General features: G+C 38.0%; 1 protein-coding gene and 1 long non-coding RNA gene across 3 annotated transcripts in view; both read right to left on the bottom strand.

Moving 5' to 3' along the window:
* Positions 1–17,215, bottom strand: part of LOC143386224 (secretory phospholipase A2 receptor-like) — a 60,878-nt gene extending 43,663 nt beyond the window's left edge. Inside the window, 5 exon segments of the mRNA XM_076841455.1 lie at positions 850–962; positions 4,142–4,240; positions 6,096–6,253; positions 7,381–7,634; positions 17,055–17,215. Coding sequence (XP_076697570.1) covers positions 850–962; positions 4,142–4,240; positions 6,096–6,253; positions 7,381–7,634; positions 17,055–17,215 — 785 coding nt within the window.
* LOC143386226 (uncharacterized) overlaps positions 1–17,824 on the bottom strand; it is a 223,619-nt gene that overhangs the window by 162,550 nt on the left and 43,245 nt on the right. The gene's annotated exons all lie outside the window — the stretch shown is intronic.

The raw sequence follows: 17,824 nt of genomic DNA on the forward strand, positions 1-17,824 counted from the left end.
TTTTTTTCATACAGATCTCTCACTACATTACTCAGATTGGTCTTGCACAAGTAATTTTACAGCCTCAATCTCCCAAGTACCTGGGATTACAGGTATGTACCACCACATGCAGTTTTCAGTGGATATTTTCAAAGGTAATGGCCTTGGCACAAAAGCAAGAGACTTGTTTTGCAGGTGTCTTTCCTGTGGAACCACTGAAGAATTCTATCCTGCTGCTTCTGTTTTAGGCATGGAGAAACTGGCCTTCCAGCCCTCACTGTCCTTGACATTGATTGTTACAGGAGGTCATCTTTGTTATGGCACTTTTTATCCCCAGTATAGCATGCTGCAAATTATATGAAGAGTAAAAAGGCACAACCCTCTGCAGGATCAGGAAGACATCTGTGCACAAAGAAGTCTAAGTCTAAACAAAATAGACCTAAGCAGCAATGGGGAGGTATTTGAATACCCTCCACATTTTCACTACACTTCCTTTTGTGCTAAAGAAAGACCCCATGCAGCTTATACATATTGTGTTTAAAAATACTTGGTAAATATTTGTTTTCCATGACAAGCAGTTAGAAGATAAAAGCCTAAATACAACTGAATATATTAGCAAAGCTAATAATTAATAAATCTTTGTGGAAAGTTCAAGTCATCTTAAATTTTACTATTTGTCATTCAAAAATCAATTTAGGAATAACATCAGAAGATTTAAATTCACCTCCATAAATGCTTTAGGTAATTGAATACCCTACTCTACAGAGCACTTTACATTTTAAGAAGCTCTGATTATGGTTAGATTTTATCATCCCAAGAGCCCTCACATCAAAGAATACTAATGTTTCAGCTAGAAAAATTTAATTTTACCTCTTTGTAATGATCACAAGAGCAGGAGGACAGTAGTAACCACTGGAAGCCTAGTCAAAGGTGCGAAGGACTGTATCAATTTTGTAACAGAATCTACCATGTCTCTCCCATCCCTTAAACAAGAAAAGGGGAAATTAACAGTGTGTTTTATTTTAATTAAATACCAATAGGTCTTTTTTTGCATTTTCTCATATATATATAACTTTTTTCTCGGACTCACTCAAATCTCTTTGAATTTTGTCTACCTTTATATTTCTCCTATCTGGTGGTTCCAATAGCTATAGCCACTTCGACACTTTTAAAATTATCTGAACAAACTAGAAATTTTAATTAACTTAAAAATGCAAAAACTTTGACACAAATGAAAATAAAGGGGGAAAACATGGCAAACAAAAGAACCCCAACTTTGGATCCAACCACAATGTGAGTTTATCTATTAATGTTGAATGAATTTCAATAAGTATAATGTCTCCACATCTAGTTTCCTCATCTGTAAAATGGTATAGTACAATATTTATCGGGCTATTGTGAATCAAAAAGAATCAATGCAGGCAGAGATCTTAGAGTAGAGACAGGAAATCAGTATGAGCAAAGCAGAAAAGTGTCTAGATAATATTGGAGTCTTTTTTTTCAACTTTCTTTCATATTGTTTCATGTTATCTCTTTGAGCTTAGGGACTTAAATAAAATCACCAAGCAGTGGACCAGGTGAGCCTGGAACCCAATTCTCATGCAATTGAGGATGGTCTCAGTTCGATCATGATACTTCCAAATAGAGAATGGCCAAAAAATATATACACATATATATGACAAAGATTATATTCCTAAATTAACTGGATGGCCTTTTAGAGAGGAAGAAAGCTAATTTTGACACTCAGACAAAAATGACAAATATATTGCTCTATGGATTAGCCCTAGGAGCAAATTAGGGTCACTCTGTTCTTTAAAATCACATGATACAGGAGTCATACTTTCATTATATTTCAACTGAATTATTTTAGGTCTTTTTGCTTCAGTATTATTAAACCACATTGCTTAAATGTGCCTTTTTTTTTTCTTTTTTACTTATTCACCAGTTTTAAAATACCTTTCACTTTGTGCCATGGAAATGCTTACCTGCTTTTGATCAGGCATAAAATGATTTCTAGAATATTTCTTGGAAAGGTCTCAGTCTTGTCAATTAAAGAAAACCTTAATTTAGAAATCTGATATTTTGGTTCAAAACATTTCATGAAATGATGTGGTTCACATGGCTCCCACATCCAGCCATTCAGGGTCTGCTCTGAACTCACTCCCCTCTACCTCACTCCTGATCCTCTCTGTGTAACTGACAGCTGCAGAGAGACTCCTGTGAGCACTCTGTGGGCCAGGGGCAGGGAGTTTAGACTGCTTTTGTTCCTGGAAGTACAGGTGGAGGGAGGCTGACAATTTGACCTTTCTAACTAACTATTCCTTCTTTATTAGCAGTTTTTGGATCATGGGCAGCTTAGCAAAACAAAAATCCAAGAGCTGAACAGCCTCAAGAAAAGGGAGGGTAAAAAGAAGTGGCTGAGTAGTAACCAGGAGAACAAAACCTCTGCACTGCTAGCCCTTGTCCACCTAATTGGAAGAGTGGAGAGTGACAGGAGCGTCACCCTTTGTATACTCTATCTGCCACTTCATTTCTAAATGAAAGGATGAGCGTAATAATGTTGAAGCATTTGCTTATATTGTCCAATCCCCAAAAAGTGACTCAGAGGAAAAAATAAATCACTTTGTTTTTTTTTGGCTTTGAATAAGACTGATTTTGTAAATTCATGTTGCAAGGGGACACTGTTTAGAGAGTTCCACTAAAACAAATGGCTAAAAAAAAGGAGTCATTGGAAACCATACTCAGAGGTTGATGTAAAGCAAAAAATTATCAGGAATTTTTTTATACAACAAAAGAACTAGCTCTAAACTCAGAATCTTGAAATACTGGGAATTCTAGACAGAAAAGGGAAGCAGTAAAGTTCATATAGAGCACTCTGCTTTTTTGTATAAGAAGTTGATTGCTCATTCAGCAAAAATAAAACATGTGGAGTTGCCTTGAAAGCCACATAAGATAGAGATTAGGTCAGTGGTCAGCTATAACTAATTCAGGAACCGGAATCCTTAGATAAACTGTTTGGTGATATGTCAGCTATGGTACATATATTATCCATCTGGAGTTTGAAGCTGTAGTTCATATAAGCATTCATTAACAAATGGAACACAGTTTTTGCAGAGATGGATCACTGTTTAGTTTTAACATAAATAACTGGATTAAAGAAGAAAAGATTTAAAGTGGAGTTACATAAAAATCAGTCTGGGAATTTTTAAAAAATATTTATTTAGTTGTAGATGAACTTACAGTATCTTTAGTTATTTTTATGTGGTGCTGAGGATTGAACCCAGTACCTCACACATTAGAGGCAAGCACTTTACCACTGAGCTACAGCCTCAGCCCCTGGGAACTTTTTGAGAATAACACGTAGCATGAAAATTTCTGATAAAAAAGAGGGAGGGGGCAGAGGGAAGGAGAGAGAACATGGATCCATATGCTGAGGACACTGAGAAGTTGATTTTTAAATGCAATTTTATCTCAGGGCAGGAAATAGTCAAGAAATTTTAAAGAGATAATTTTCTCCCTTTTAGGTTTAAACCTAAACTATTACATATTTTTATTTAAACCATCTAAAATACTTTTTGACTTATATTAAAGTATCTTTATTATTGCATTTCCAAATAAAGAATATATCACAAGCATGCTCTCCTCTCCATTATTTTATTCTGTTCCAATATTTAGGTCTCAGAAGGGGAAGAAGAAGGCAAGATGCTGGGTGCCAAAGTTCACGGTGACTCCAAGGAACACATTCGCTTTCTCTCTGACATCCCATTTGAGAACTATGAAAACCATGTGTGAGAGGAGGCATCGTGCCACAGCCATTGTTTGTACAGATGGCATAACAGGATCATTTACATTTTTTATCTCAAGGAAAAAAAGAGTAGTCTTGGGTCAAAGAGCACAGCAAGACAACGATCTCTCTCAGGGTTGTAAATCCTTCAAGTGCCTCTATCTGGGAATTGTTTCGTTTGTAAAAAGTAGCCCACACTCAGGAAAGAGAGAGAGAGAAAGAGAGAGAGGGGGTGGGAAGGAGAGGAGGAATGGAGAGCCAAGAGAGGGAAGGTAAAGGAAAGGTGGGGAAGGCAGAGATTTACTTTAAATTGAGGGCAGATACATTATTCTACCTATGTAGACCCTGTACGTAAATTGCAGTGTTACTCGTACTTACCTCTTGACATCCTGATTCAGCATCAGGAAGAATACGGCCTGCTTTTTTACAAATGTAAAAATAGGTTTCTTCGCAATTTTTAACTTTCCAATGTCCCTCCTATGTGGAAAATGTTATGAGATGAATGAATACACTCAGTGCTCATGCTTGTGGGCAATACCCCTTATTATGACCCAATATATGATTAATAGCAAGTGTTTCCAGTGGGGCCATGTTTCAGGACCCTGCCTACGAAAGGGTCAGTAGCCCCTCCAGGGATGGGAAGACCCACTCTCTCTCCAGCATGCAACAGTTTTGATGTCCACAATTTAGAAACGGGTTAGGAGGGAGGACACAACTGATATTTCTTGGTTGCTGCTGTGTACTAGACCTAATGTTGGGTGATTTTCATGAATTTCAATGTTTCTATCAGGTAGCAATTATTCTAATTTGAAGATTAAGCTTGATGCTTTGCACAAAGTTCTATAGTCTGTAAAAAAAAATTAGAGCTAGGATTGATATCTGGGTCAGTCTGGCTTTGCATTAAGCTGCTCTCAAATTTTCTTTTAAAAAAATGGGATGGAGTAATGGTTCAAAATCATTAGTGTGTAACAGAATCACCTGGAGGGACTCCTGAAACACTGATGGCTGTAGCCCTTGCTCAGATTTTTCATTCAGTGGGTCTGGTGGGACCTGAGGATTTGTAATTGTAAAAGGCTTCAGGTGATGGTGATGTTGCCGGTCTAAGGTCATGCCTTGAGAAACCATGTGGATGGAGTCATCCCTCTGATCGATTGAGGGTGCCGCTTTCTCTTCCCAACCACTTCTGAGTGTTAAATCAAAGCCTCTGCTGCTTTTGTGTATAAACTTGATGCTGGGGAAATACCTGGAAGTCACTGTGAATCATCCTAGATAACATTCACATGGTTGAAATTCATGTTCAACCCCTAAAGTCCTTCTCCATCACTAAGTTTTCAGAGCATCACTCAGCTCTTTATATAACAGGCTGTCTTCTCTCAGCTCTACCAACGGCTGTTCTCAGATTCCTCATTAATAATAATATAATATCTGCCAGCAGATTAAAATTTTAATTTCCCAAATGATTTTTTATTTTAATTCGAGTCAGAACTTTTTAGATTAAAACCACACAATTCAAATTTCAGTTGGTATTTCAGGTATACGGAATTTTAGGGGAATATGGAGCCCTTCCGTGACCTTCAGTTGCATACTCTGTCAAGGGCTGACATTTTCACATGTAAGAGCAGCACTGTCCCTCCCCATGGAATCTTCCAGCAAACCATCCAATTATAGAATAGTCAGGCATACCAGAGTTGCTTAATGACTGTTGGATAGATAGATGGATGAATGAGTGGTTTTCCTAAGCTTTCACATTCAAATTTAGGTGTTAATCATGATTAGGTAACTTGTTATATATAATGAGTATTTCATTTTAAGGCTTATTTGACGAAACTAAGTGTTAATTTTTATATACCTACTACTTAAGGAAATAAGCTGTTACAAAGGGGGTTACAGAATATCCCACTTAGAGGAGAACACCTACCTCACTCTTTTAAAATAATACTATCTATCTAAATGTTGGCTCCTGTTCTATAAAAAAGCTAAGTGAAATATTCTTGTCAGTCAATAGGAAATGAAGGTCATCTTAATTATATCAAAACCAATGAATCAATAATGTTTCTACTATAGGAGCATGAACTGTGGTGGATTTCAGCAGAGTCAGACCCATGACAAAGATTTAAGAGGTCACTGTTTCTCCCTCCCTCAAAGGAACTCAGAGGCACTGCATTAACGTGTATAATTGTGACTGCATATGTTATGCAGGCCTTAAGCACACAACAATAAAAGTGTCACAGAAGTAAGTGTCTTGGTCTGTGATGTGGCCCAAGTCCCAGGCATAGCAGATCCTTGACACAGGTCCAGCAACATGAGCATTGAAAAAAACAAATCAACTTACAGATTGCTCTGCTGAGACGCATAGCTGGCTTCTATTTGGAAATATTCGGGGCTCAAGTGTGTGCCAATTAGTAAAGATGACTGAGGAGCCATTAGACCATTCAAAGAAAACTGGAATTTTATTGCTGCTCAAACCAATCCATGTTTCGGATGCATTTTCTGTAAGAGACGATTGTAAATTACTTAAGAGATTCTATTATTTGCAAAGGTGATAATGCACTGAAGTTATTACCAAAACATACTACTTTACATGTAATTGCTTCATGTGAAGAAACCCGTTTAAGCTTCATATAAATACCTGTCTAAACTTTCCCCTCCCACAATATTCAGATCTGCTTCAAGATCTTTTAAGTGAGGCAAAGGGTGAGCTAAAGCCATCACAATGACAAAACCAAAGCAAGTCAGACTCCTTGGACTCTAGTTCCTATTATAGTGAGTAAAATAGACCTGAAAAATATGGTTTTGCTTCTGCCTAGAGAAAGGGAAAAAAATGGGAAGGTTGATTGGATTATGAAAAGGGACATTTAAAAGAAGATCAAGTGTAGTATCTGTTTTTTTTTTTCACTTTTAAAAACTGAAAAATGAAATGAATGATTTCAATGTTTTCCAGCAGGATTCCTGTGAACTATAGAACAGGGAGGAGCAGACTGGATCTGAAGGGCTGAAGGTAGAAGAGGTTGGAAGCCAGGAACCCACACATGACAGACTGCCTGAAAATCACCACGCCAAATAAATCATGCCTTTCTCATAAGTTATACCTGAAGTTATTTCACTTAATTATTAGCTTAAGGAATTCCCTTTACATGACCAGCACACAACTACTACATAATGGGCATAAAACTAAATCATAGGTTTAGATTTTGCATTAGAAGTTTCAGAAAATGATATTACCCCTTAAAACAATTAAAAGCCATCTAATCATATTTGGCATATGTGGAAAAGTTACAAAGTTTCTGAACATGTATTTAGTAAAAATCCAATGAATTTGCATTCTTGAATACTATTGAGAACCTTTAAATAAATGTGCCCAAAACACTTTTAAATAGCTTAAATTTCTTTTCAACTCCACTAATAGAACATTACTGTGGTCTGTGGTTGTGGCTCAGTGGTAGAGCGCTCACCTCGAACATGTGAGACCCTGGGTTTGATCCTCAGCACCACAAAACAATAAATAAATAAATAAAATAAAGGTATTGTGCCCAACTACAACTAACAAATAAAATATTTTTTTAAAAAGTTACTGCATCATGTTTCATTCTTCTTAAATCTAAGGCAAAGATACTCACCATCTCTAAGGAGGTTTACAAGGAACTCCACCTCTGCTAATGAAGCTATGTCTATTAATGTGCTGTTATCAGACTGGCAAGAATGCAAAGCCTCATTCCAGGTTTTTTCTTCTTTCTGAAGTTTGTAGCAATTACGGTTGTAGGGATTCCAGCCAGGCTCACAGTGGGTAGCGTGATATTTCCAAGCATCTTTATCTTTTTTCAGCAAAAAGCAATGTAATTTTCCACAATTATTTTTAACATGACTTATTACTCTTTATTTCAATTGCCATCAATGTGATTACTTTGAAAATGTGAAAATCAAAATAAATGCAATGACATATAAATTGTGGAATTTTAGATCCTCAGAAATGAGAAGGGCCTAGTCTCTGATCTAGATCTAGATCTAAGGTCTAATGAATCTCAGCTCCTTATTTTCCAGATGAGAAATGAAAGGCACAAAGCAGTAGGAGACTTTACAAAGATCATGTACAACAAAAGCTGAAAGTCAGGGCTAGTTAACAGGGTTAGGAATGATTTCACTGCTATCTGGGGAAGAAAACATTCTTTTAAAATTGCTTCTAATTGTTGAACTCTGACAAAAATTAGAATCATAGTCCGAGAATGTAGAATATTTAGACATCATCTGGTGGTTTTCAAGTTAGGAAACAAAGCCACACAGAATCCTTTTAAAATATGGAGTTTTAAACCTCAGTCTAAAGGTACGATAAAAAGGTGAAGGAGGAACTTTTTCTTACGGAAGCAATAGTAGAGCCAAGCAAGAACCTGGTGTGGCAGAGCAAGATGGTGGTTGAGGGCTGGGATGCAGCTCAGGGGTAGAACGCCTGCCTGACATGTGGGAGGTGCTGGATCTGCTCCTCAGTATGTTCGCTCTTGTGTGCTTGCTGTGCACAGTCCCCCCACCCCAAAGATGGAGATGAGTAAGATCCTCCAGTGATGTTTCCCCACAGAACACAAAGCTGAACAGCTATTCATGCACCAAACTACCTTCACAAGAGCCAAGGAAATCAGATGAGAGACTCTAGGCCCTGCTTTTAGTACAAAATGAAAGGGCATACTGAAGAAGACAGGAAGGAAAGTGTCACCTCTCTCCAACTCCAAGCAGTCTGGCATGTAAAGAGATGCCTCCCGCTTGGGGGAAGTAGAGAGAACCATGTTCGAGGTCTTCAATTTGAAACCCAATACCAGGCCCACCATAGTGAAACCAGTGACCATGGCCCCTATTGCCCGACCAATTCCTGTGGACTGACCCCCACAAATTGTTAGGCTGACTGTCTCCACTAAGTTTCCTCCAATCTCCAGCAGCAGAGCAGGGAACAGGACTCCCTTCTTGGGGAACAGGGCATGAAAGCTAGCACAGGGCTTTGTGTTGGAGCCCCAGTGCCAGGCCCACTGCAGTGAGACCCAGAACCTCTTAGAAACTGAAGACCTCATTCACAGGCCACAACTCCTACATAGAGCCTCTGCATCAGCCCCAGCATCAGCCGGAGATCGGTTAAGTTTTGCCTGCATCATCTCTGGCTGTAGAATGAAACGGGTACACCTATCTTCTTCCTGAGAATGTAAGGCCCCTGCAGCTATGAGACTCAAGTACAACCTAGTTTAATTCAGCCTTGGTGTCTTCCACCACCAGTCTCAGACAGCAGCTATTTTCTTTTTTGGGGTGGAGTGAGGTAGGTGGATACTGGGGATTGAATTCAGGGTCACTCAAACACTGAGCCACATCTCAGCCCTATTTTGTATTTTATTTAGAGACAGGGTCTCAGTGAGTTGCTCAGTGCCTTGCTTTTGCTGAGGCTGGCTTTGAACTTGCAAACCTCCTGTTTCAGTCTCCCAGGCCACTGGAATTACAGGCGTGTGCCACCTAACTCGGCTAGCCAGCACTGCCACTGAGGGCAGTGCTCTCAGAGAGTGATTTAGAACTGCTCATGAACTAGAAAGACCTACATCCCAGGGGCACAGACTCATGTTTTGGCCTGTTTCTCTGCCATCTGTGGTATGTGCCTCGGAATACCCCTGAGACTGTGCAGGCCTTTGCAGCTATGAGACTCAGGTGTTAAGCTTAGTGACAGTCTTAGTGGCCAAGGGACTGCCTTCACAACACTACCTCAACCTTGGGCAGTATAATATGTGGCAAAATGCCATTGACTGTGGGTAGGAGAGGGTAGTAAGTACAAGACTTTGCCCTAGACCTCAGTGCTAATTTGGTGAACCAACTTAACACCAGGCAGATCCTGTGGGTTCATCCCCAGGCCTGCCTACAGATGAAGCCTCTGGAACAGCTCCAGTGCCAGAGGAAGATACATGGCCTCAGTCTATTGTATTTCTATTCTAGTTAATGGCAGAATAGGCCACAAGTCCACCTCATCAATAGGCAGCCCATAGAGTGAGCCTTGCTCCTATCCAATTTGTGTTGGTCTTAGTGGGCTATGGGCTCAGGATGTGATGCAGCTCGGGTGGCCACAGGTATGACATAGGAACTTGAGGCTGGTTCATCTACCTGCCTAGGGCCAGGTAGAACCTTGCAGTGTAACCACAAGGCCAGTAAATGTGGATGAGGCATCTGGGGTTATTGGTGTTCAAGAAGGACTTGAAAATGCTGAAAGGGTAGAAAGCTTACTCGAAGAAATAATAACAGGATACTATCATGCTAAGTGAAATAAATAAATCCTCTAAAACCATAGGCCAAATGTTATTTCTGATATGTGGATGCTAACACACAATAAGTGGGGGGATGGTAGTGAATAACAGAAGTACTTTGGATTAGACAAGCGGGAATAAAGGGAAGGGCAGGTTCGGAATGGGAATAGGAAAGTCAGTAGAATGAATCAGATATAACTTTCTTATGTTCACATATAAATATGTGACCAGTGTAACTGCACATCATGTACAACCACAAGAATGGGAAGTTATACTCCATGTATGTGTAATATGTCAAAATACATTCTGCTGTCATGTATAACTAAAAAGAGCAAATAAAATATTTTTTAAAAAAGATATTATTGAAGGTTGAAAAAAAAACCTAGCAGGGCCTAGGTTCTAGAGTCCAACTCTACCATGCTTGAATTCTTTGTTGGGGACCAGCCTGGGAATAAAACCCCCGCTTATATCATGGTAGGATGAAATCTGCTCCTAATAGTAGAACATATAGAGATGATCATGAGTTCAGCTACATCTTATCCTAAAAGTCAGTTACTAGCTGTGCCCGAAACCTTGAGCAAGTTACTTAACCCTTCTGAGCTTTGAGCTTTCATCTATAAAAGCAGGATAATGGTATGGACCAGAGGTTCTCAAAGTGAGGTTCCTGATACAGCAGCATGAGCATCACATGGAAAAATGTTAGAAATGCAAAATCTGGAGCACTAGTTCAAATCTCCTGCCTTAGAAATGCCAGGAATGTGCTCAGCAACACGTACTGTACCAAACCTTTCCGACACACACTAAAGTTTGACAACCATTGACAGCACAGAGACAGATAGGAGTAGCCTTCATTGAGGCTGTGGTGCGCTGCCTGGGAGCCTTGGTTGATTCTTGTGGAGCACACATAGGGCCTGGCCTTGAGCTTGCAGGTGTGGCAGGCTTTCTTGTTAGCACTTAGAGAGCAGGTGCGTCTTTCAGGGTCAGACTCCTGTTACCAAATTCATCTGCCTATACATCCTCATCATTTGTGAATTTTCACTTACTTACTAAAATTGATCTTTAGCAAATCAATAAATAATTTTCTTCATCGTTTGTAGATATACACAGAGAAGAAAAAAAGTGAGTTTCCCTATGTGCACATTACCTGCTGAGGTCAAACAAGATGATGTTTTGCTTTCTCGAGTCATCGCTCACAGTGTAAATAACGTAAATAATAGAAATGAATCAACACTATCTATTAAGCAAGATGTTTTTAAATATAAACACACAAAAAACAAGGTTATATATTGGTCAGTTGATTAAACTTATAACTAAAGACTCACAGGATTCTAACCTATTTTTCCCTTTGGAGCAATGTTCAGTATTAGAATAACTCAGTGCCTGAGGCAAGTTTATAGAATGACTACCATAAGTGATGAGAATCGAATGTTCATTCAAATCAGAATGGCTGTGGATTCTTTTATACTGAGTAGTAAAGCTCTCACGAAGACCAGCAAGTCGGTGTCCATGAGGGAAGTGATTTTCTTCCTGTCAGTAGACTTTCAAGGAGAGAGGTCAGAATCCATTGTTTTCCAACATTTCAGAACACTGAATGGCACAGCCTGGGCTATCCTAAGATGGCCATCTCAAGAACAGATGCTCTTGACTACATCTGGTCCCTCCCTCATCTGTGGTCAAACTCCTCAACTAACAAATGTTTCATAAGTCCTTTTAGTCAATGGGGCTGGAAACTCTGGAAGTGACTTGGCTGAGGTTCTTGAATGCCTATGTATTCTGTGACCCTTCTTTTTCTGTCTTTCCCCAACCCACCAGGACCATCTATTATTTCAGTGCTACCAACACAGCTGTTCTAGTGATCCAGGAGCCAGTCTGCTGTTTCCAGGCCACTTTTTATATTTCTTTCTGATTCATTACATTTTACCTTAACTCCCAGAAGTTAATCTTATTCCCTTTTTAAAAAATATCATGTATCAGGTTTCTCTGAAATTCTGAAGTCTTGCCCACTGATAGTATCTACCTAGAAGGGTTGTTGTGAAGCTTGAAGAAACAAAATATGCAGAGAACACTTCACAATGAGCTTTTTGGGATTGGGGCTTCACAAACATTAGTGTTTTTCTTACATCAATCACATAGAGATTAGCACAGACCTCAGGACAATAATGCATGGATTTGGCTAATGATATCTCTAGAATAGTGTTTTTTTCTGATTAAAAATAAATGCCTTTTTTGTTCATTGAAAAAAATGAGGTTTTATATGAAAATGTGAAGAAGAAATTTTAAAAAGGTTGCAATGCCTATGAGATATATCAGAGTTCAATCATTCCTCTTGCTAAGAATTTATTTTGAAATCTTTTGTTAATTAGATAATATGGTGATCCCTTTTCATATATTTTTGCAAACTAGTCTGTATCTTTGCTTAGAATAAATTTTTTGATAGGGAATTGCTGGGTTATCTTTTGGCCCTTATTTGCAAATTCTTTTCAGATAAGTTTGTATCAGCTGTCATTTCTGATAATTGTATGTGAGACTGTACCATTCAACAAAACAAAATAGCTGATTAGCTAAAGTGAAATCTGAAATTTATTTTTAACTTTTATTTTATTAGTAATGAGACTGATCCACTTGTCTATATTTATTGACATTTTGTTTTTATTCTTTTACCAATTTGCTGGTTTATACCCTTTGTTTATTTTCTTATTGGTATATTTTTTATTTCCAATTTAATTTGAAGAACTCTCTGAAAAATATTAACCTTTTGTCTTTGATGTTTTTGATACATACCTTAAAACTTTTTATTAAAGTCAAATTTTTCCCCACCCACCCTCAAATATGAGACGTATTTTAAAGTGTGATATGAGGAAGAGCTCTAATTTTTTTTCCAATTGGTTGATGATGATAATTCAGCATGTGTCGTAATTACTCCCGTAATGATTAGAGTAGCTCTGAAGTGATAGAAAATTCATTAAAATTAGAATAAAAGACAGAACAGTTCTATCCTGGGGCAAGTTAATTAAGCTTCCTGGGCCTCAGTGCCCTTATCCATAAAATGGGTATGATAACATCTACTTCATGAAGTTGCTATGACGTTTATTTCAGATAAAAAGCATGTAGCTGTATTTGTCATTCCATTGTCCCTAGGACCTAACTATTTTTGGAAATTTTTTGTTTAATCTTTCACTTGGGCCTGTTGATTTACCCTGTACCAAAAGATGCTGGAGCATCTCCTAGAACCAAAGAACTGGCAGTCCTACCTTCCTGTGAGAAATTTGCATCTTTGTTGGTTAAAATTATGTCCCAAGCAGATAATTCTAATTATCAGAAGTCCATGCTTTTGAAAAGTGGATGAAATCTTAATGTAACTCACTGAGCGGATTCATGTGATGGAAGAACATGTGGCAAAAGCAAAGCAGAGCATTAGAGGGGGGGTTGCCCTTGGAATTGGAACTGAAACCCTTATTTGGACTAGAGTAACTCTAATGAATGCTCACATTTGGATGTTGCTTTCTGAGTATAGCAAGTATAGAGAGTAGGAATCTCTTACCAATGGAGGATGTTGAGTTCCTAGACAACAACGAATTTACATTTAAAATGTAGGATAATTGAGAAACACAATATAAAGAAGTACTACTTACATATTTTGTTAAATTTAAAATAAATATTGTTAAAATATATCAAAGTGCATAAGTGCATTCTACTGTCATGTATAACTAATTAAAACAAATTTAAAAATTAAATAAGTAAATATATTTTTTTAAAAAAAAACTATAATGATATATACTAAAAGTTTAACATCATCTTTTTCTTAGGGTTAGAACTTATTTTGATTTTCTTCTTTTTGTGTCACATGAACTTATTAACTTTGCAATAAGAAACTGTACATTCTATACTCATATATGCTTTTGTGTATGTATATATATAGGAAATCCATTTAAGTATTCCATGGCTCTGTCTCCTTTTTTGTAAAACTACAATGAATTACTCACCATTGAAGCCAAATTTGAGATTAAAAAAATCATAACATAGTGTATGTGGATTGATGTTAAGAAGAAATTCTTCAAAATGTTTGATGGAGGGAAAAATTTAATTTTTGTGCTGCTAAGTATTTTAAAATATACATTATGACTTATTTATAAATATGAAATGAAGAAAACTTTTCTTTTATTCTGTATCTTAGACAAAAGCAAAGAGAACTCTTTCAAAACTGTAAGCTGCTTTAGCCTTCTTACAGGGTAAAATGAATTTTTAGTGCTCCAGCCTTCTTACGATAAAATGAACTGTTAGTGACTCTCCTTCCAATAAAAATAAAAAATACTCCAAAATCCATTAGAAATTAGATCTAAAAGGTAGCATTTTGTCTAGTGTGATGGTGCACACCTGTAATCCCAGTGGCTGGGGAGGCTGAGGCAGGAGAATCACGAGTTCAAAGCCAGCCTCAGCAAAAGTGAAGTTCTGAGCAACTCAGTGAGACCCTATCTCTAAATAAAATACAAAATAGGGCTGGGGATGTGGTTCAAAGGTCGAGTGTCTGTGAGTTCAATCCCTAGTATCATTTTTTTTCTTTCTTTACAGTGTTGGGGATTGAACCCCAGGCTTCACACATGCTTGACAAGTGCTCTACCACTGAGCTACATCGCCAGTCCTAAAAGGGTTTGTGAAGAATGGTGCATAGACTCTGGGGTTTCTGAGACATTCCAGAGGGCTTTTAGGGTCACACTGTTTTCACAGTGTGCAAATATGTCATTTGCCTTTTTTACTGTGCTGACAGGAGCTCTGATGATGGGAAAGCGTAGTCAACTGCTGGTGCCTCAACCCATGTACAAAGTAGTCCTAATATATATATATATATATATATATATATATATATATATATATATATATATATATATATATATATATATATATCTCCAGCAAGCACTCATGATAGTAATAAAAGCTATACTAGTTTTACTTGACTGTCCTTGCAAAATCACAAGAATCTATAAAAATCAGACTAGAATAAATGGGAAAATTTATTAAGGTTACATAAGTTAATGTGAAAAATCAATTGCATTTCTATAAATCACCAGCACACCATTGAAAAATGAACTTAAAAAAATATTCCTGGTGCATGCCTAAAATCCAAGCTACTTGGGAGGTTGAGGCAGGAGGATTGCAAGTTCAAGGCTGACCTCCACAGTTTAGCAAGAACCTGTCTCAAAGTAAAATTTTAAAAAAGGGCTGAGTATGTAGCAGCATTTTTCATGACAGCCAAGAAACGAAACAACTCAAATGTCCATCAGTGGAAGAAGGAATAAATAAAATGTAGCAAATCCATTAATGGACTACTTATTAAAACAAAAAGGAACAAATTTTCAGTATACACAAGATCATTATTAAATCTCAAAACATTACACTGAGCAAAAGAAGCTAGACACAAAGGTGTATACTATTTTATTTTAGCTGTATGAAATCCAAGAATAGACAAAACAAATCTAAATTATAGAAATCACAAAGTGAGTACCTCTGAGGAAGTAGAAATGACTGGAAGGAGGTATGAGGAGACTTTCTGAGGTGATGAATATACCTACATCATGTTTTGGGTGTTGATTATACTGGTATATTCAATTATTAAGAGTCTTCAAACAGTATTTTTGATGTGTGCATTTCAAGTACATGTCAATTATACTTTAAGAGGGTCAGATAGTACCCTTAACTAATCTGTCCCACTTTTCTTCCTTTCTGCCTGCCTGGAGTGAAGAAATTATGCTTAATACCCTAGCAGCCTCTTGGATCATGAAGACAAAATCCAAGTGCTAAAGATGGTGGAGCAAAAAAACACAGAAGTTGTGGATTTCTGGTGTTTGTGGAACTGTCACCCAAGCCCCGACTTCACTTTGTGTAAAAGAGAGAAAAAAAAAACTCTCTCCTTTTAAAGTCACAGTTTCTGATACTCTTAACCAAACACAATTCCTAAGAGTTATAATCAGTGGTAAATTACTTTCACAGTTAAATAATTTTTACCTATGTTCGATTATAGTTGAGAAGTGAACTGATGTGTTTTTAAATACGATAGAAGCTATTTGTCTTTTATAGGGATTGCTTGCTCTGGTGTATAAGAATATTAAAAATTAACATTTTAAAAATGATTTCATATATACTAAATGCATAGTAGTAAAGGGCTTGGTTTTGGATCAAACCAGATCTTGGTATACTTATTAGTCATGTGCCCTTGGGCAAATTATTAACCAGGCAGAGCCTCTGTTACTTCCTCTGAATATAGGGCTAATGAAACCTGCCTTAACCTCCTGACATTATAGAGATTGAATAAGGTCATGTATGTAAAGCCTTCAGTGCAGGGTCTGACCCAGAGCAGATGGTGGCTCTTTCTCAATAGAAGGGTATTAAATAATTTGATTTTGAGCATATCATTGGCTGCACAGGTAAGCCATCACAAAGCTATTTGTCCTTGGCCATCCTGCAGAAGACACAGTTTTAATAGCTGATTATAACACATTATAATGGAGTCACTGACTCATTTCCTGTGAATTTAGTAGCAGTGATGGCTGCAAAGGCCTTCTCCAAACAATGAAAGAAAACCCATATTTCCCAAAGTACGACAGAGGCCGTCGCAAAAATTATTATTTTGACAGAAGTCATTGCAGTAGAAAAAGACTCAAAACGAATAGAGGTTACTGTCAGACAGCTTCAGTGGTGGTCATTGGGGATTGAAGGTCTCCCAAGGGCAGGGAGGGGGATAAAATCCAATGGAATGTACAGTCCTCTTTGTCCACAGAACACAAAACCTCCCTGGCCACGCCCCCTGGCCACGCCCTCCATCGCTGGAGGCAGATGCTTTGCAGAGGCTGGAAGGCTAGAACCATGCATTTAAGATCCTGGGAGGCTGCGAGCAACTTGGGCATCTGAGAGAACTGTGAGATCAGACAGCCAGATAGAAATGCCAGGGAGTTAGCAAGTTCCTGGCAAGTGCGGCTCAGGGCAGGCAGCGGGGTATCGCTGTGGAAATCAGTGCACAGAGATGCCAGAGAATCACTTACCTGCAAGGGTTGGCAATTTCCTCTAGGGTTGTTTTCATAAAAGGGGAGACGGGTCTTTTGTGGAAAAACCCGAAGCCCAGTCTAAAGTTGCTGGTTAATTTAGACATCTCCTTGGAAAGCAGGGAGCCCAGCTCTTTGATTGTGTTGAGGTCATCGTCCATGGAGGCGGAGAGATCCATGAGGTAATACAGGTCCACAGGGTAATCCTCGGTCTGGCGGACATGCACTTGCAATGTCTGCTCACCACCTGCAGAGCCCCTACATGGAAAGCAAATTCATAAAACACAGGAAGGTTCATTTGCAACTGGCCAATCTCCCCACCAGCTAGCTATTTCTTTCCCTTAAGAACTTACTGAAGATACAGACCATGTGATGTACTAAGTGGTAGAGTTTATAAATGAGTAAGCCCACAAACATCTTTCAGCACTGAGTTTATAAGTACTGAAGAAATATAAGTTAGGATATTTTATATCTCCTGGGAAGAATTAGCATCCATTTAGATGAAAGATAAGCTGAACTTTTTTGTGTGTGGTTTTAGAACAGGTGAACAAAATAAAGGGGAGTTTCAATCTACATTTCAACTCTTGAAGAAATGTGAGGCAAATCTAAGCAACATTTGAGTAATTCAAATGGTTACTATTAGAAAAGACTTCTTCACTAACACATTTGGAGTAGAAGTGGCCAACGTGAACAAAGAAAAATGTGAGTCCCGAAACTTCATATTTCCTTAAAAATGGGCAATTGGAGGCATAATAATCAATGATCTGTGA

This window comes from Callospermophilus lateralis, unplaced genomic scaffold (genome assembly GCF_048772815.1).
Source record: "Callospermophilus lateralis isolate mCalLat2 unplaced genomic scaffold, mCalLat2.hap1 Scaffold_107, whole genome shotgun sequence".
NCBI lineage: Eukaryota > Metazoa > Chordata > Mammalia > Rodentia > Sciuridae > Callospermophilus > Callospermophilus lateralis.